Source organism: Tachypleus tridentatus, chromosome 6 (genome assembly GCF_004210375.1).
Source record: "Tachypleus tridentatus isolate NWPU-2018 chromosome 6, ASM421037v1, whole genome shotgun sequence".
NCBI lineage: Eukaryota > Metazoa > Arthropoda > Merostomata > Xiphosura > Limulidae > Tachypleus > Tachypleus tridentatus.
In genome coordinates, this window is record NC_134830.1 from 36,659,641 (window position 1) to 36,680,664 (window position 21,024).

At 33.7% G+C, this 21,024-nt stretch overlaps 1 protein-coding gene across 1 annotated transcript in view; it reads left to right on the forward strand.

The window, feature by feature from the left end:
- LOC143252253 (uncharacterized) overlaps window positions 1-21,024 on the forward strand; it is a 68,637-nt gene that overhangs the window by 16,957 nt on the left and 30,656 nt on the right. The window contains exons 6-11 of the mRNA XM_076504109.1: window positions 826-939; window positions 2,349-2,722; window positions 10,180-10,275; window positions 17,028-17,236; window positions 18,194-18,310; window positions 18,945-19,209. Of these exons, the coding sequence (XP_076360224.1) occupies window positions 826-939; window positions 2,349-2,722; window positions 10,180-10,275; window positions 17,028-17,236; window positions 18,194-18,310; window positions 18,945-19,209 (1,175 nt within the window). The remainder of the gene's footprint in view (window positions 1-825; window positions 940-2,348; window positions 2,723-10,179; window positions 10,276-17,027; window positions 17,237-18,193; window positions 18,311-18,944; window positions 19,210-21,024) is intronic.

A 21,024-nucleotide genomic window follows, 5' to 3' on the forward strand; every position in this document is an offset into this window, starting at 1 on the left:
TTTTCAGTTTCTGCAGGCTTTTTTTCTCCTAAAACTTTCAAATGCAGCTTTTCTTTCTTTTTTCTGTCTTGTGTTATTTACATGGAAAATAACTGTTTTTACTTACATTTGTCCACAGCCTTTCAGTTCTTTAATTTATGTATATCGTTCACTTCAGAATCACTCTTGTAAGGCTTGTGTTATTTTCTCAAATCTGACTCTGTTTCTTTCCATTACATTAACCCAGAATTATATATTCTCCAAAACATTCCAGATCAGATTATTGTGAAATCTGTAAGCTTAGCTAATGACAGAGTAAGGAGCAAAGGTCACAATGTAACAGGTTTTCAGACTTAATACTGTGAAGGAAGTATCTATTAGGTTAGAAAGAGTGATTCTTGTTTTTTAATACAGATATTATTGCTCATAATTTATTTCTTCAATAAGACTTCATTTTTGTACTCGTTAAATTGTGATGAAGGCAATAAAGAATAATAATATTATGTTATTACATTGTTGCTCCTTGTTTAATTTCCAAGTTTGAAATATCACTGCATTAAATAATATAAGAATTTCTTTTACTAAGGAAGCAGATTATGCTAATATAATAATAGGTTGGCAAAGAACAATTTATAGATGTAAGGAAAAGTTTTATTGGTGATGTTTCAACAGTACATTAGTCTGTCTTCAGGTGTGATCAGTACTAAACAATACAACAATTATATATTGTTACAAAGATTTAGTATATTTCATCATTAACAACATTTTTCCTTGTGTTTATAAATTGCTCTTTGCCTACCTATTATAAAAAAAATTTAAAGAAAATTCTGATTTTTTTCTTATCAGCATGATGAAGATAAGTCAGGCAGGAAAGTTCTGGAAGAAAAGGATTCTTTTGGGAGAAGCGTGGAAATGAGAGAACGTATGAAGAGCAGAGGAAGAAATTTAAGACGTGGAGGGGTAATGTCTTTTTCTATTTCAAGTGTTCTTGACAGAGAAAAATTGAAGTCAGAAATATATTTTTTCCACGCTTTTTATCGTTTCTAAGTTACACTTCAAAGATATTATCTTCCACAAATATATTTATAGGCAGTGCCAAGTAAAACATTAATAGCTTTTAGTTTATACATTTACACATTTTTTTGTTGAAGTGAGGCCAGTTTTGCTCTTTGTTTTCCTTCAATTGAAATTTGTGATCTTTGGTTCCTAGGTGCTACATTTATAGAGCCTCTATAATACAGGTGTAATGTTTGAACTACTAATTTTCACTTTTTTAATTTAATTGTCATTGCCAGTATAATGCAAATTTAATTTCTTTATGTTATGAACAGTAATTAGTGTGCCTACTTATTTTTGTGATCTAATGTAAATAAATGCCAAATTTGGGGTCCTCTTTTGTGGAATCTCTATATAGAAGTGTTTTTGCAAAATACTGAACTTCCCTAAGGGGTTGGATCAAATGTAGTGTTGACATAAAATAAAAAACAGCCATGTTGAATGACATTGTTTTAAAAACATTCATAGTTTGTGTAGTTTGAGCCCCACCAGTGCACATAGGGTTAAACTGTATAAAATGTTTGGCATTCTAATACAACTTCACTGGAATTGTATAAAGAGTTCAAAAATGTCTTTTGAACATTAACAGTTTATTGTAAGTGGTTTAGGACTGTTTTATTTTAAACAAACATAAATAACTGATTTATATTTCATGTCTTGTGACCAACATTGCAACTATTTGTGTTTAATCAGTGCTAAAGGATCTCTGCTGAGTCCATTTAGTTGAACAATAATCTTATAATTATGCAACCTCAACAGGAATACATGTATATAAGTTAACTGGCATTGCCCACATAAAATGTGCTGATAATACTGTTTGTAATACCTTTCCGTATTTTTTATCTTATTCATCATTTTTATCTTTTTCATTGTTTTACAGTAGAACGTATAAATGATATGTTGTATGATATGTACCTTCTTCATTGCCATTACTTTTGTGAAGAAATTACTGTGTAACTTTAGTAAACAAAGTTGTTCTAAAATAATGGTTATTAATCATGTGAGGTGCACATTATTGTGATCAAAATTATCAAAACATTAGGTGCAAAAATCTCAAGTTGAAAATTAAACTCTAAACATTTTGTGCTTTTTTTTAAGTGTAAAGAACATTTGTGTTTAAATTTTACCATTGTGAAATATTATATTCAGTGAATGAATACATTTGATATTATAAAGTTACATATAAAACATCAGTGAAAGGTTTGAAAAGCTTATTTTCATATATATGTATGTCACAATGTTGAACTTCAGTGTCATTTGTATAAGAGATTTGTTATAGACATATTGTACATTGTTTTATCTATTTTTATTAGGAGGAAGATGATGATGAGAGAGATCCTGAAAAACAGTTGAGCCCAAGAAGAAATGAAAAACGAAGAAGTCGCTCACGTGAAAGAAGAAGAAGTCGCTCACGTTCTCGAGAAAGGGATCGTTATAGAGACTATCATAGATATTCTCGAGATCGCTCGAGAGATCGTCATAGACCTAGATCAAGAGAACGGTCACGTTCAAGAGAGCGAGATCGTTACAGAGAGCGGGAGCATTCGAGAGATAGGCCAAGACATCTCTCAAAAGAATCTGATCGATTTAGAGACAAACTAAGAGATCGTTCCAAAGAAAAAGACCGAGTATTGGAGGGAAAGCGAGAAGAAAATGGTGACAGATACAAAGAAGATCAAGATATGAGGTAAGATATTATTATGCACTGTTTTCTTCAACCTTTCAAAAATATATTTCTCATTAAAAGCATTAAAGAAATTGAATTCGGGCCTTATCTCATATTGTACCTTATAAAGGTAGGAAACCTATAAGAATGAAATTGAATTATGTTTAGTGAAGAACATTATTACTCTATCCTTCATCTTCTGTCATTATTGTTTGTGTGGAAGTAAACAATGGGAATTATTGCTTATATAACTGCTGAACATTATGTATAGGTGTAACATTTATTTGATTTGATGGTTGTAAAATGAATGGAGTTGATTATTTTGATATATATACTTGAAAGTAATGGAAAATTAAATATACATGAGTTATTAGTTTAAAATCAAACAAACACAAATAAGTCTTTTTTTTTTTTGTATGTATAAAATTGATGCCGAATTATTTAAAGCTGTTACTAAGAGAACATTCCTATGAAATTTAATATAGAATATACAACTTGTGAAAAAATTTTTATTGATACAGTTAAATTTAAAGTATTAGGTTTTATGTGTTCTAAAACCTTTTCTTGGTTAACAGTGCAACATTTGTGGGTTCTTCTTAATATAATTCGTATTTGGGACAGATATATTAGATGAGATATTGATGAAGTTGTTTCTAATGTGGTACTTTCCTCTCACAATATTATCTATTCTCATTCAGTTCTGTCCTCTATAAGCAAATTTTTCTTGTTTCTCATGCAAATCATCATGCATCAACTCTTAACCAATGGGAATAGGACATGCTAATGTTCTCCATCTACACTTTTCATATGACAGAGTTTGAGTTTCAATGTGCTCCTTTGTTTTTTTATTGCTGCATATTCAAATTTGTTTTACTTCAGAAGTGGATTATTTTTATCTTTGATTTCTTCAACTCAATATAATTTTTTTAATCACTTCATTGAATCACCTTTTTTTACTACACTTGTGCCTAGTATAACATTTCTGTACTATGAATTCGCGAGTTTGTGTTACCAACCTGTGGGTTATGGGCCTAAAGTGCGGGCAACTCGATTACAAATTTATTTGCTTATATTCTTTGCAAGATTGAATGTTACATGACCCATCCTTTTTTCCCATCCTTCTCCATGACTTCCACAAACAATTCTGATCCTTCACTGGTTGACGACAAATTTGTACGTCTTTTTTCATCCAGAATTTACCAATAATTACTATTCAAATCTTGTGGTGTCTCTTAGGCCTAATTCAGTTGTCACAGAATAACCTCTCAGGTTTGTGATGTTTTCTCCGTGCCATTTTTATTGACTTAATTCTTACTTATTACTTTTAAGTTGCCGTTCCCCTGATAGTCAGGTTCATGCTGATCATTTGGCCTCGCTGTTATATGGGAGAAGTAGGCTTAGGAGGCTCCCCACCCATGGCTCTCACCTTACAAGTATTGTAGCCATTTGACTCTGTCAGATCATTAGTAGCCTCCTTCTCCCCTCCCCAGATTGTGGCTTTTCAATTCTTCTTTCCCTATTTCCTTCCCTCCTGCTTGTGATCTTGTGACTGACCAGCATTTATCAGAAGATTTTTGGTAATTATTCTGACATTGAGTATTGAGATCTGTTCTTATCCTTCCTAGAGTAATTGCTCCTGCCTTTTTGTTGTCCCCAAGATAGCTGGAATTTGGCAGCTAGTAATCAGTTATTATTACTTTACCCTCTTCATATCAATATCCACATTTCCCTTGGAGTCCTTCTTTCTCATATATAGGTATTTTCTTCTGGGTTGTGGATATCATTTATGGATGTCTCCTATGCTTGCTTCATATGATGATATCTCTTCTTTTTCATCCATTTTTTTTTTATCCCTTTCAGGTTGGTTAATCAATTTTAGGCCTTTCCTTCAGACATGCTCTGACATGTTGCATGTTTGGTTTGAATTATCCAGGCTTTTTCACATCATTTTTATCTTCAGGTACTGTGATTTCATTATTATGAGGCTGGCTGGCTTCTTCTGGGCCCTTCTGAAGTTGATTCAACTACGTTTACCTAGAAGTTACTTTCTGTGGCAGATTGGATGGGTTGATTGGTCAACATCCAGATATCCTTACTGTATTGTCAAATTGGAGTTGTTGTTTTTTCAACTTAAATATTTGTTGAGCTCTGCCTTCTTCATAACTTGGCTTAATGGGATATTATTTCAACACACTCTCAGGGCTCAGCCACCTACTTCTTGTGAGGTTCTGTTGCTTTTGGAGATTTGGTCTTCCATGACATCAGTGGTCCCCCTCGATCATGCTTATTTATGATTCCTTCAGAGGGCACTTCACAAACCAAAGAACCTTGACCAGGATCCTCTTTCAATTCCCATTTCTATTTCTCCTTCCCTACGATATTACATTGGTGGCTGAACAACAAACTTACGTTGGTGGGTGTGCCACTTCCTTCCCCATGTCTGGATCTACGTCATTTCTTGGACGTTTTCTTTCAGGTATTTGTCAATATCAGTTAACCTTTGGACCAGTAGTCTGTGGCCTTTGCACTTTGTACATAGCTCTTTTTGAACTTCTGTTCATATGTTGGGTGATACATCATTTCCTTCTGACATGGTGTGAAACTGATTGCTTTGGCCAATTCTGCAGTAGTTACACATATCATCCAGCATGGAGGCAAACAATCCAGAGATCTATGTTTTGCTCACTGGGTCTCTTCTACTTGCGTTATGCATATCACATTTACCATATTGTATTACATGTCCTGTGACAGTGCTTTCCATCTTGTCATGGATTAACTTTCACACCCTGACCAAATATATCCCACTGAGTGGGCATTAGATACCCTTGTTTTCAAGGTTCTTTGTCATCACTGGGGCACTCCACATGTGAATGCTTTTGCTTTAGGCCTATCCATCGAGTTCCCTGTATGATTTTTCACAAGAAACAGGTTCGAACCTTTCAGAGAGTATGGCTGTAGTGTTCTGTTGATGTTGATGTGACATGGCTTCCACAGGAGTTAAGCTGTCTCCTTGCTGGATGACATTTGTTTCTGAGACAGTGTTTACACAGCCACTGGAGTTGAGCTGTCATCTTACAGGTGGATGTAGCCTCCTTATATCTCTTACACACACACACACACACACTGAAGTTGAGCCATCACCTTCCTGGTTGGTGTAATCTCCTAATATTTACACAAACACGAGAGTTGAGCCTTCATTTTACAGGGTGATATTCTTGTTTCATATTCTATAGGAATGTTGTTGCCTTCACTGTTGTAGGAGTTGATTACATGTGATAGACATCCTTTTGATACCAGATGAGGATGACAATTCCTGGATTGAGAGATCAGTGATAATTTTTATATATCTTGTAATTGGTGTGAGTCTTAACCCCTGTTTTTTGGGGTTTCAGGGGAAGAGAGAATGGTCCTCATCATATCATGGCATGAATATCAGTATCATGTGTGGAAGTTTTGGATGAACTTGATTTACCAATATTGATCTACTGTGCCCTAGCTACTTTGCACCTCACAGTTTTCACCATTGGGAATTACACACACTACAGGTGGGCAAAGAGTATACCTGGCTCAGAAGTGTTGTGGTCCTCCTCTTGTGATCTTCAGATCTATTTCTGTCATTATTAGGGGTATCCTTTGAACACTTTTGAGGTTACATTGTTTTTCCCTTGCACCATTCCCTCATTCTCCTCAATGTGGGATTCTGGCTAAGTTTTTTGAAGAGGAAAGTTATAGCTTTCCTATACTGAAAATGTATTTCCGATACTTGCGTCCCTTCACACTTCCCACTCTTTCTCCTCACAGTTCTCTGGTGCTGACATCTTCTGTCAACTTCAAAGTGATAGTTTAATAAAGGGGTGTAGAGGGAGCCACATGCAACACACGAGTGTGGTGATTTGTATCTGAGATGTGTTGGTATCTTTCAATTACAAAAAAAGGTTCGAATATACATGGTAGCACTAAACGAAAGTAGTTAGTGTTGTGAGAGGAGGTAATTACTTATCAGAAATACATTTTCAATATAGGAAAATTATAACTAACTTCTTTTCACATAAATAGCTATTCTTATCCAATGCTGCCCTCCTTCCATATGCAAACAATTTTTTATGCATGCCACAAGCCTTCTGCCTCCCCTCCATTGGAAATGACTCATTTCAATGTGTCTCCTATGCAAATCATCATGCAACAACCTTCCACTAATGGGAGTAATCACACACACACACATTACATGTGATTCCCTTTATTCAGTTATACTAGATTATCACTTCTTATCTGGCAGAAATCATATTCTAAAGTTTAGTTTGTGCTCTAGAAAACTTTTATTGGTTCTACCAACACAGTTGTATTTGATTATTCATTTTGAGTTATGATTTTCTGTCACCACTTTAAGAGGTTATATGTTCTATTAGCACTTTATATAGGCTTCAGGTCACAATACTTTGTGGGAAAAATTCCGCCTTTATTTTGGAAGATTGATCGCCCTATGAACTGACATTCTTTGGGCCTCACCTCAAGTATGGGGTCCCACACATTTGCAGTACTGATTACTGATTTTGAAAAAATAAGACATTTTACTTTTATTGTTAATATTATTAGCTCTCATTATTTGAGCTCCATAACATAAGTTTAATTTCATTGGTTAGTACCCATAGCCAAATTTAGGGTAACAATTAGTCTATGATTAATTTTAATATATTGTTTTTCTTTCCATTCGCTTAGTTTGTGTGGAACTCTTGAGCTGGGGTCCACATAAACTTATCCCAATATTGTACATAATTAGTGTTCAGTTAAGTATTTCTTTCATGGCTTAGTGATATTTTTGTCATGTATTGTTCAATTAGGTTTTTAAGTGTTCGCTTTTGGTTTATCAGTAGTTCTACTTCTGTGTTAATCAGTAATTAGGTTGAATATTTAGGTACTTGTTTATTTAACTGCACAATTTTTTACCATTAATTTCATTTTTTCTACTTTTTGACATTAATTTCATTTGTGTGGGCCCTAGGTGCTCTGGCTCACCCTACTTGCTACCAGTATCACTTGTCTTCCTCTTATAATGGTAGAACCTGTTTTAAAATGACCTAGATATGCTTATTTTCCTGCACCTTCTCATGGAGTTCATTTCAGGCCTCTACTGCAGAATTTGCCAGATTTTTCTAACATGTTTTCTTCCCTAACTCCATTTCTTTGTTACATTTCCCTTCCACCTTTACCCATTTTGTTTAGAATGTAATTTAATTAACCTTTTCCTCCTTGTACCCTTCTTCCCATGTTCACATCTAACCTGCACTTCCCTTTTACATACATCAGTTGGAGCTGCTTTGTCTCTTGAACATTGGGACTATATTTCATAAGTTCTCCCATTCTCTGCTTTGGGTAGCTGTTTCTTTCTTGTCACGGTACCATTATTTGCTTGTTGCTATCTTTCATTCTTTATGAGTCTGTGATTGTGATCTTTTTCTTATTGGATTCCACCCTGTTGTAAGTAGTGCCTGACCAGGTATTTTTTTACCTTTAAAATCTGCACAATCAAAACAAGTTGACTTGCTTACTATGTTCCATAGCTATGCAATGCACACTGTGACCAATGTTGACTTGAGTGTGTGGAATTGCTTCATAAATATGCCTGTTCTGGACCATACCATCAATGGACAACATGGAAAAAGCAGAAAGGGATCAACCCATCTCTGCCATGCTTTGTATTGAATATGTCAGTATGGTCTGTTTTTAAAAATAGGGTTTTGTGATCACCCTTTGCACTTTTTCAGGTGTTTGGGAGTCCTTAACACTTTCCAGTTCCAAGCTGCTAGAGTGGTAGACTATAGAGGCATCATTCTGGATGGTTTAATGAAATTGCGAATCAATGCAGAAATACCATTCGGTGTAGAATAGGGTGGTAGTGTTCTGCTAGTATAGATGAGGCAATATCCTTCACTTTAAACAATATGAAAACCCAAGGAGTCAGACATAAAATTGCAGTTTACCTCTTAGATAGGTATCCTTCATCCTGCCCACATGGGATGCTGATTTTCCAGTGACTGATGTTTGGATTTAGAGTAGAATTAATCAACATACGTCCTCACACATGTATTACGGATGTCTGGCTTCTTATCTCAATTATATTGTGAGTTGTGGTGGAGGTACTTGTGATTGTTGCAGTTGTTTTCTTCTTTTCTCCCTCAATGTATCTTATTCCAAGGATGTTATTGCAACTGAGCTGGTTCTGGTCAGTTTCATTGTTGAGAAAGTTGATTTCTCCAATGGAAAATATCTTTTTTAGTACCAGATGTTAGGTTTCCTGATTGATATATCATTGTCTATTCTTAACATATGCCCTGAGTTCAGGGGGTTTGAGATCACCTCTGACCTCTTTAGGTGAAGATAGTATGATCCTCTTCCTACCTCTGCACTGATGATGGTTCCCAGCAACATAGTTTTTGGATGTAGTTGACTTACTGAGTGTGGTCCATCTCACCCTAGCCACAATTCCAGTGTTTTTTTCCACACACTTGGACGTGCTCCTCTGTCTCCCCCCACATATATATGTACATACAACACACCTTTCTCCATTGGATGAAGAGTATATCAGGCTCACATCTGGTGTGGTCTACTACACCATATCTTTGGATCTGACTATCTTGTCTAAACATGTGTCCTTCGGATGCTCCTTTTCTTCCCTCTTACCACTCCCTTCACCTGTTCAGTGTGAGACTGAAGCTATTTGTGCATGAAGAGGTGATGTACTGCATCAGAAGTTATAACTTTCCTATACTTTAAATGCATTTCCAATAGGTATTTTCTTCCTCTCACACTTCCCATTCCTTTTTTTCTTCCCAATGAAAACTGTTGTTCCCTTTTTCTGACAAAACATGAAGTGATAGAGTGGTAAAATTGAATAGGTGGAGTCAGATGCATAAAGTATGTGGCAGTTTCATTGGTTGAGGGTTGTTGCATGATGATTTGCATGAGACACACATTGTAGTGAGTCATTTTCAATGGAGGGGAGACAGAAGGCTTGTGGAATGCGTAAATAAGTCTTTGTATATAGAGGGCAGTACTGTATGAGAATAGATGTTTATGTGAAAAGTGGGTGAATACCTAACAGAAATATATTTTCAGTATAGGAAAGTTATAATTTTTATTGCTCATTTATTACTTTACTTTGGTATCTATTCTGTGTGTATCTGTGTTAAAGGATTTCAGTAATTCAGGCTGTTTGATAGATCTTTCAAGTTGGTTGGGATGGAGTTCAGAGAGTTTTAAGATGTTTTGACCATAGATCAGTAACCTGCCCTGAAATTGGTTTTTAAGTTTGTGTCAGATATATGTATGTAAAACTCATTACAATGTTTTATTTTTGTGTATTATTTCATATATATCTGCTTATGAGAATGTAAGTAAAAAAACAAACAAACGTGTAAATACATTATTGTGTTATTGTATCAACCTATCAACTGCTAACTTAATATCATCCTTAATTTTAGAAGACTTTTACCATTTGGAATGGATGAACGTTTTGAGAAAGGTTATCCTAGTGGTGACCCTGAATTTTATATTAAAAGAAGTGAATATTTGGACAGGTAGGTATACAAAAGAAATTCTTTAAGTTAAATATTTGAAGAAGTGGCACTAACTGTGCTTTATGTACAAGGTTTGTTTGTGATTTTAACATCAAAAAATCTTGAAAAAACATTGAATTGAGCTTATTTATTATTAAGATTAAATGATAATAATATGTGTTGTATAGCATATATGCATGCATGAATGTGCAAGTGTAAATAATTTTATTTAAAGAACTTGAGACCAGTGAGGAATGGAACTCTGGCTGCTGTGATTTACATTTTGTGCACTGAATATCTTGAGATACTACTATGTGTATTTTAGTTCTGATATATAATCCCTCTTAATTTTTGATATTTTAGCACTTGCATTTGTTAATTTTGTATTTCATAAATTGAAAAAGTGAAGTACTCTCACTAATATCTTAACCAGTTTAAAAAAGTACTTCATGTTTGTTAAAAGTCTTCTTTTTGTGTATGCAGTAGCTGCATTATGCAAAAATTGAATTTTGTTGTGAAAGTTGTTTGAAGAAGTATCAAATGGAAAGAACTGGTTAGTTTTGCATATTGAGTTAAGTAGTCTTGTAATCAGGCATGTGACACAATGTTGCATTTGTGCAGCTCCTTGAAATCCTGGAAAGTCATTGAAAATGAGCTCAAAAAATTTTGAAAATGATTGTGTTGGAAATATTTTCCTCGAAAAGTCCTGAAATTTCAGTTTCAACATAAGAAATACCACATACCACATGAATTAATGAGATTAATTGAAATCATTAAACAAAAAAGTTCAGTTATAATCAAGTTTGAAAGTACTTCATATCAGTCTTTATGAATTTCATGTCTTGCAAATCCTGAGACTTTCCACTGGAAGGCATGTTTGATGTAGGAAAATACTAAGAAAAATCCAAATTTAATGTTGCATGGCAGAATTCATTGGTGTAGATGTTCAAGTTTCATCCCAGGAAAAATATTTGCAATTTATTTATATATTTTGAATTTACAAGTCTAAATGAACACTGTTCAATGTAAAAATAACAGTTAAAGAAAATCACAGTGTGTTAAACATTCTGGGTAATAATCATGAGAGGAAATAATAAAAAACTTTATGAAAGTTTTAGATCTATATGAATCTAATGTTATTTGTATATATATTTTAGGTTTAAATATTTTATATTATACTTTGGCTGACTAATTAACTGTAAGGAATTTTGGTAATTCAGAATATAAATATAAAGGCTTAAATATCCACTTAAGACAAATGTAGTGAATTATGTAATGATTTTGAACATGAAATATGTACTGAGGTACACATATTTTTTTCCAGATTCTTAACTTTTAATTTAAAATCATGTAAACTTAGCATCTTATGTCAAATTATAGAAATATATTTTGTATAGAACTTGCATATCACATGTTAAGCTTTCCAATACGATACCTACTTCCTCTCACAAGATTAGCTATTCTTATTCATTGCTACCCTCTGCGTGTAAGTGGTATCTTTATGCATGCCACAAACCTTGCACTCCCCTTCATTGGAATTAATATATTTCAACATGTCTCATGTAAATTATTATGCTTTATCCATCAACCAAACCTTCACTTCTCATTTAGCAGTGTTTGAGAATGGACATGGTTTGTTATTTATGTATTGGTGCATGTTTGACTTTGTTTCTTCATGAAATGATTAAACTTCATCTGATTTGATAAACCAGATCCTTTTTTTGTATTTATCAGTTAATTCACATCACTTTATTTCTAAACTCAAGTTTTCTGAAACTTTTCCATGCAGTGCATTATGAATTTTACCTTACCACTTCATGAGTTACAACAGCGACTAGCATTTTTAATGAGCCTCAGGCATGGGCAACCTAATGATGGATTTATCTGCTGTCGTGCTTCAGGAGGTTGAATGTCACAGTGTCCAACCTTTTTCTGCAGACTTTGCCATGACGTTTACTGAAACTGCTGAGTCTTTTCTGACTGACGAGGATTTTGTGTTTTCCTACTTCTAGAGTATGCCCTTCCATTAGACTCTCCTAGGTCTAATTCTGTTTTAGGTTTGTTCTTTCTCATACCTACTTCTTTTTCATCTTGTCCTCTATTTTACATGTACTATTTTCCCACCCTCGGATTTTCTCACTTCTGTAGTATTCAGGTTATTGCTGTTCTGTTAGCTTCACCTTTCCATGAGAAGTTTACTTATTGTGCCCCTGAAGGACTTCTGATCAATATACCCTTCTTTCCATAGGGTGAACTATACATTTTTTTTTATCACATATTGATGGGTTTTTTTTTTTTTACCTCTTTGGGGGAAGGAGCCCAAAATTATTTTTAGTCTTAAACATACCCTTAAGTGATACCTTTCTTTCTTACAATGGCTGTCATAGGATCTTCACAGATATTCTGAGGAGTTTTTGATGATACTCTTCACTTTAACTCGTAGTTCATCCTCAACATTGGCCTTATGTGTGTGATTTCTTTGTTGTTGGGACCTGCTAGTAAAGACTGAGTTTTGACTAAGTGTAATTTTACCCTCCTAATATCTCAGTGTGTTACATCTTCTTTTCTGAGGCTTCATGTATTTTCTCCAGTCTCTGACAATAGTGAGCTGCAAATTATGTCAGTCCAGTTGCAGTTTACCTTTACAATTTCTGTAACTTCTTTGCCTCTGTTGATACCTCCTGATTCTCCAAACCCTTCCCTGTTCCTTTCGTTATAGGTACTTCATTTAGTTGATTTCCTTGATGGAATACCATCTGTTGCCACCTGTATCAGGCCCATGTAAATTGCATTCTTCTTATTACATGTTGTGTGCTGGATACTTTTAATCTAATCACAAGTTGTCTTTTACGCTTGGTCCGAGTCTCTCCCATGGAGTGGTTATTGAATCTATTCATTTTCAGGGACTTCTGTCTTTGATGGAGTTCTACCCAGTTCATTGAATTAGCCATGAGTCTCAATATACAGTTTCCTCTCTTTTGGTTACTTGTACCTCATCTATAGGCTCTGGCAGTCAATGCTTTCAGTCAGGATTGGTTTCACACATATATTTATGTGTACTCTCCCATCCAGTTCCTTGTTAGGTTATTGTGATAGCATACCATTGATCAACACAACCTTGGTTTTGAGGCTCCAGTGTCTACTCCTTTTATCATGTGTCCCTCTTCCTCTGTTTCCCTCCCCTCTGTGCCAATCTTGATCCCCTGCTCAATATCCCAATCTCCCTGTCCTGTGTCTTCATGCCTGGTTTTTTTTGGATCTTGAAGAGTTGATATGGCTTCACACATACAGTTGCCTCTCTGTTAGCTCCTTCCATTGGTTCATTTTCCATGGAAGTGTACCAGTGCAGGTGAAAGAGATTTCCTGTTGACTTGTCCTCTGTGGCTTAGATGGTAGAATTTCTCACTTGACTCTTCAACCATGGTTCTTTGGACTCTCTCTTCCTTTCTAATTTCACTCTGCTAATCCATTCTTCCAAACTCAGAAGCATCCTCTTGTTCCAAAGTGGGTCCTTACTTTGCTTTTCCTTGTTCTGAATTTATATCCATTTGAACAATGTTCCTCATGCTCCTTGTTTCTTTTGTCCTTTACAACATATTTTTTTCTTCTCTTGGTTTGAAACATTCCCATTCTAATTTGTTTTCCATTAACATTTCACATACCCATTATCCCTCTACCTATCTTCTCCTTTCTTACCAATTCTGTGGCAGCATGGGAGAGTTGTTCATATTTTCTCCTATTTTCTGCTTTCTATCTCCCATCTTTTCCCTCATCTAGACCATATTGGTTCTGTGCCCAATCAGGGGCTCAGGTGTGATACTGCACATGCAGCTGCTCTCCAAAATATGTGTAACCATCTTCACATTTCATGACAACTTCTGCTTTCTGGTCCATTGAGCCTACTACTCTCTACCTTCTTCATCCCATACCTTATTCCTTGTTTTCTCCCATCCACTCTCTCTTATGTTTGCCTTTTCCTCTCTTCTTTGTTTTCTGTTGTTCCATGTTGGTTTGTGGGCCATACCCATTATGTTTGCCTCTCACTATCCTCATCATTTTGCACTTTTATCCACTTCGGGGTTTTGTCTTGTGGCTGTGCTCCAGAATTCAGTGCAACTTTAACTGATAAGTTTTGTTCAATTCCCTATTTTTCAGGGGCATTCTTTCTTCCCTTTTATCACTTTGATCCTGCTTTGTAACAAGTGATATCTGGCCAGGTATTCATTAATTTCAAATCTGCAATGTAAGCCATGTAGACTAACTCTCTATGGTCCACAGCTCCATGCTCACCGTAGATATGGGGTGTTCCACAAGATCACTAGAAAGTTATCTGCCTTATTATAATTGCTTCATAAACATGTCTGTACTGAACTGTAACACCCATGGACTGCATGGGTAAAGCAGAATTGGATAGCTCCTCATCCCTGCCATGCCTTCAGTATGGTCTGCTTTTCAAACTAGGGTTTCATTGTCACCCATTGCACTGTCTTCAGATTCTTCAACATATTCTTTCCCTCCTCTTTTAAGTAGAGTGTGAGAGTCCTTACTGTGTTCCATTTCTAAGCTGCTAGGGTTGTTGACCATGGAGGTACCCTCCTCAATGGGTCCACTAAAAAATTGATGATAACCATTTATTTGAGAGTAGGGCAATGGTTTTCTGCTGATATGGATGAAACATGGCCTCCACGAGAGTTAATCCATCCCTTGACTGATAGATGTGACCTCACAAAGCTATTTACACAATCACAGGAATTTGTCCATCATCTTACTCAGTGATGTGGTCTCCTTATACCATTTACAGTACATTTGAGTTGATCCATTGCATTATTAGTAGTTGTTATCTCTGTTTACACATTCCATAGCAATTGGAGTTAAACCATCACAATTGCAGTTCAGTCCTTTTGATTGGGAGCTCTCACACTACCTTTGTGTGAATGCTGGTTCTCATATTGAGGTGTTGGATTCAAGTGAACTAATTAATACAAGTCCTTGCATAAGCTGATTCCATCTTCTTAATGGTGGATAGCCTGTTCCAGATTGTTGTAGGGTGTTGATCTTTGTGTACTGCCCAGTAATCAGAGTGGTTCTTAATCTCAATTACTGAGATTTAGATGAAAATGGTATGATCCTCTTCCTATCCTCACATGGATGTTGGTACCCAATAGAGGAAGTTTTGGATGTAGTTGACTTGCTGAGTATGGTCTGATGCATTTTAGCCACTCTACATCTTGTGATTTCCATCATTGCATTTTATGAATTATACACACAGGAGAAGAGTATACCTGGCTCAGAAGTAGTATGGTTCCTTTTTTGATTTCCACATCACTTTCTCTCATGGTATACCTGGCTCAGAAGTAGTGTGGTTACTTTTTCTGATTTTCAGATCACTTTCTCTCATGGTAAAGAGTATCATCCAGATGCTTTTTGGGGTGCTTCCATTATTTCCTTGTACAGATCCTCCTCCTCTTCAGTCTGGAATTTTAGCTAATCTTGTAAGTTAAGTACCATATCAGAAGTTGTAATTTTCATGTATTGAAAATGTATTTCATATAGGTACTTACGTTCGTTCACACTCTTGACCCTTCCTCCTCATTTCTCAAGTGCTGACACTGTCTACCAAACTTCAAAGTGAAGGTTCAGTAGGAGAGTTTAGAGGGAGTTGCATGTTTCATGTGAGCAAGCTATGATGGTTTTGGTTGATGGATGACACATGATGATTTGGATGAGGGACAAGTTGGAATCTTCCACCCAAATGGGGATGGGTAGGAAGGCTTGTGGTATCTGTAAAGAAAAGTTTGCATATACAGGGCAGCACTGACCAAGAGTAGTTAATTTTGTGAGATGTGATGAGTACCTATCAGAAATACATTTTCAGCATAGGAAAATTATGATTTATGAAAGTTCCCTTATGGGGGTTTATTCTTTATTGCAAATCAGTGAAAAAATTCTAATCTTGATGAATATTTATTTTTTACTATTTCTAAGTAAGCAGAATTAAATATGTTTGAACCACCCAGTGTTGTGTTAGAATTTTATGATTGTGTGTGGGTGAAACTATAAGGATATTTTAAGTTTTATCATTTTGGAAGAACTGAATTGATTATTTAAAGAAATTACTTTTTTATGAATGAGTTTTTCTAATTTTAAAGATACTGTACTTGATTTTCAATATAAAGAAACCTAGAACCTTGTCTGAAAGTATTGTATTAATTCCTAGATACATTTAAACAGAAAATTAGGTATTATTAGTAGTAAAATAATACGAACAACAACAATAAGTTTCTTTTAGCACTTTGAATTTACTTATATAATTATTTTTAAAAATATTTATTGAGGTTAATAATGTCTAATTTTAACTTTTTCATAAGAATTGTTATGGTAGATATTGTATAACTGATTATTATTGGTAAAAGTGCTGATTAGATAATTGCTGTTTTCAAATTTTTCTAGATATGTTTATCAGGGGGAATTAACTGACCTCTTATTTAAATTTTATATTTACAACTTCATGCTTGATTCTGTTTGTGAGTAAAACTTTATCTTTTTGAATATTTCTTTTATATAAAATCCATAAAAAATATTAAATTGCTTAAAGCTTAAAACTTTATTTTACTTTCATTGATATTTATTGGCTTTTTTATGTTTAAAATAGCTGAAATTTTACTTCCTAAGCATTTATTATGATAAATGTAGTTTGATGATGAGTTTGTAAGAGAAATAATATAAAGAAAAAAAGTTTGTGTATTCTTTTAATGTGTACTCTTGTTCTTTAGGTACAAGTATGAAGAATTTAATCGTTTTCCATGGTTTAGAGAGGAAAATCGTTTTTATTCTCGTGATGGAATAGATACGTCTTCTAGACTTCCTGCACCTTCTCTTCCTATAGGCATGTTTCTCAATATGAAAACAATAGAATATGGACATCAGCGTGCAGCTACTGTGGTGGGAGAAGACTTTGCAGAGAAATTTGGATCCATTAGAGGTTGATCACCTTTTGTGTAACATATATTTGTGTGTTTGTTTCATTGATAAGGAAGCTGTGGTGGTAATTGTACCTTGCATTTACCTTGGTTCAAGGATATCAGTATGTTTTTAACTAGTTGTAGTTAAACATATCATACTTGTTTTAGGTGACATAATATTAATCAGATGTATAATGGAATTAATACTATCCTTGGTCTTAAGAACTATAATGTATGTTTTATATATCTAAGAGATTTTTATTACAACTCATAAATGACAAATTTAGGAACTGTAGAGTTAAATAATGTTTTCTCTGATTAATCATATCACAAGTGTCGTGAATCTCTTGAGTATCATGTCTATATCAAATTTAGTTGAAATTTGTTAAAATGTAATTTTTAATTAATATCAACATTTTTGCTCAAAAATATTTTAGAAGTGATATAGTAAAATATATATATAAAAATAATATCATACAAGTTGAAACTGTTTGGATATATTGAATGAAACTTTCTAATGAATGATGAAAATTGAAATTCTGAGAAGCACTATTTTTAATGTTTCCAAAATGGTGTCTCATTATGAAATTGAGGAAGTTTTTTACAGCATAAAAAACTTAAAAATACTAAATCAAATTATGAAACCAGAAATTAGATAATATTTAGTTTTCTGCAACTTAATTAAATATTTCCATTCTGAGAAGGAAAAGTTTAGGGGCTATCATTATCACCTTTTTTGTTTCTGGAAAGGGTTTAACTTTTTGCTAAGCAGGTATGAGTAATAAGTTGGTCTCTGCCTTGTAGCTAGTATGTTAAAATTATGTGCATGGACACCAACATTTTCAAAACATAATTCATTTTGTTGATGTATACTGACAGTTATTTTAAAAGTATGCTTGATTTTATTAGCTATGAAACTGATATTTTACTAACTAAGCATATAGTTTAGCTTACTGTGTGCATTTCTACCTGAACAGCTTCTTCCATTGGTCAGTCTTCAGTCTTTGGAAAAGTGGAGTCTTTTGACTATGGTCACCAACATACACCAACTCCAGTTAAATCTGAACCAACAACCTCAAGTGAACATATATTAGGCCAGTGTTTTAAATTTTCTGATACATTTTTTATAAGTACAATTTAGAACTTGCTTTTATACAGGGCTCTTAGAGATACTGTAAAAACTTTGGATGACTTGATACAGACTTTTTTTTTTTCCATTAAGGCCTGAAAAACCTAAAAAATATACATTTTACTACTGTCATAGCTCAAAAAGTTTATATTCAAGATATCAAATATATTAAAAGAGAAGTTAAAGACGTCTGATGCACTGTACACATAGAGAGATATTCATACCCTCATAAGTTGTGTTTTTATGAATAATTGCTTAAGCTTTAAGAAAAGAACTCTGTGTGATTCACAGCTGGTTAATTCCTGTACCTCTAGAATATCTAGGTAAAGCAACCTGTAATGTAATTTGGAAAGTTATATGAATAAAGCAACAATTTAAAAATGTTTGCAAGACTGTCGTGCTCAAGGTTGAGTAGATAAGCTTTAGGAAAAGTATATGAATATTAATAGATACTACTTAGAATAAAGGATAAATTATTGTGAATAACTGTTAAGGTTTGGTCAACGTCTCGAAAAAAACTCTTAAGATTGCCATAGGAATATAGTTAACATTCTTACATATTTTTCTAATGTTAGTGTGTTACTAATTCTGCATTACAGGAATGAGAATGCAACAGAAAGATTGGAGTCCACATAAAAATTTAAATACTAACAGAGAACTCTCGAAGTTGCCACAGGTATCTGCAGAACAGAGTATTCCTGGATTAGATATAAAAAACCTAAGTCATGAATCTCCAACAGCAGTATTTAGAGATGACAGCAGGGGACATTCAAATATCAAAACCTGGAATTCATCAACCAGAGTTCAAGAGGAAGAGAAGCCAACTGTTTTGGAACTTGAGAAATCTGTTCCATCTAATAAGAGGTAATGTATCTTAATTTTTAACTTTCAAGTAGATGTTTTCTTGGACTAATGAATAACTAAAGTTCTTTCAGTCAATATATAATTACTAATGTCAAAATGTGACTTGTCATAGGTGTTTCTGTGGAAGTTGTGTGCTTCACGTATGTGTTTCCACTTTTCTGATTCAGTTTTTTATCACTCTATGCTGTAATTTGTATTTTTAAAGCTTAGATTTTTCTGTGCAGTTTTTTAATCTTGCTGTTGTTTTTAAGTCATTTATTTATTGCATTTTTTAATACATTCTTTGACTTGAAGTTGCAAAGTTGACTGATTGATGAACAAGCCTTGTGAAGTATATTTATTATATTATCAAGTTTTCTTTATTAAATTCAGCTCTCTTGCAATGTAAATTTATATGTTCTATCTGTATCTTTATACATATGTAGCTGTATGTGCGACTTGCTTTATGGTGGTTTTCAAGATATTTATTATCTTATATTTAATCTTTAGTTTTTTCCAACTGATAGTTATCAAAGGTTTTATGTTGTCATAAACAGTGTTGAGTGTTTAGTCATATTTCTTCTTGTTCATGCCTCGTGTTTTAGTGAGATATTGTGCAAACTGAGCAACATTTATCATGTGATTTGTGTTATCTGTATTTCTCACATGTTTAACTGTAGTGAATCCATGTTGTATCCATAAGTTATTTAAGCATGAAATAGGTTTCTTCCCTTTTATGTTTGTCATTAGTAAATAGCATGTAGATATCTTAAATATAGTTTTGTGTGTATATGTATTATTGTTGGCTGGGTTTAAATGCTTAAGGAAACTAATTTTGATAATTTGCATAGTTTTATGTACAAAAACTATTATGAAGGATAAATTAGAATTTTAAATTGAGGAACTAGTATCATGATAATCATACTGTTTAGTATTATTTTATAAAGTTGATAAAACTAAACTTGTGGATTGATATTATTTGCTGACATTGTGCTCATGACCTGTGTAATTAAACTCACATTTTGTTCAAACAAAGGAGTACTAAAAGTATTAATTACTAAACTTTCATATATTATGTTATATGTACTTCCAACTAGCAAAATTAAATGACAGATGGCTACGATACAACTGTCTCTCAATTCTGATGAATTTTCTTGTTGGTTATTAAATACTACCCAGAGAAGATAATTTTGGAAGCAAATTGTATAATAATAAGTTATATAATTTAGGAATCATCAGGAACACTGATGTGTTGTTACAAAATTGTGTGAGAGAGAGTAGAAGGTAGAAATTTTTATTTACAATGAGAAAAGTTAAGCAGATGTGTTACAAGTTGAATTAACGTAGTAGTCACTGGTGTAGTGAGTAAGAATCACTTATTTTTACAACTGCTAATGTTTACTCACAATTCAAAGATGTTGCAATGATTTTTTACTTTTGTGTACATCAATGATAGAAGAAGTAAATGTAGATTTTTCTTGAGGAAGAAAAAAACATGTTTTTGAAATGGTTATTCCACATCTTTTTCATTGCAATATTGTAAGTTCAAAACACATAGTTTTTGTAAACTTTAAAAGGTTTGAATAACAAGGTAGAATTTTCTTGATTCATTTCATTTATCACAAAATGAGTTCATCTTTTTGATAGTTGTAAAAAAAAAGTTTCTTAAAGAAGAAAGTATGTGTGCTTACATTTGTTTTATTTTTCATGAAACCAAATTTGCATTCACACAGACACACACAAAATCAGTGATTTACATAAAAATATCTACTTCATATACAAGTGATCCTTTTTTGTTTTATATTTTTTAGTTTGTTGTTGACAGATCTACTTTAC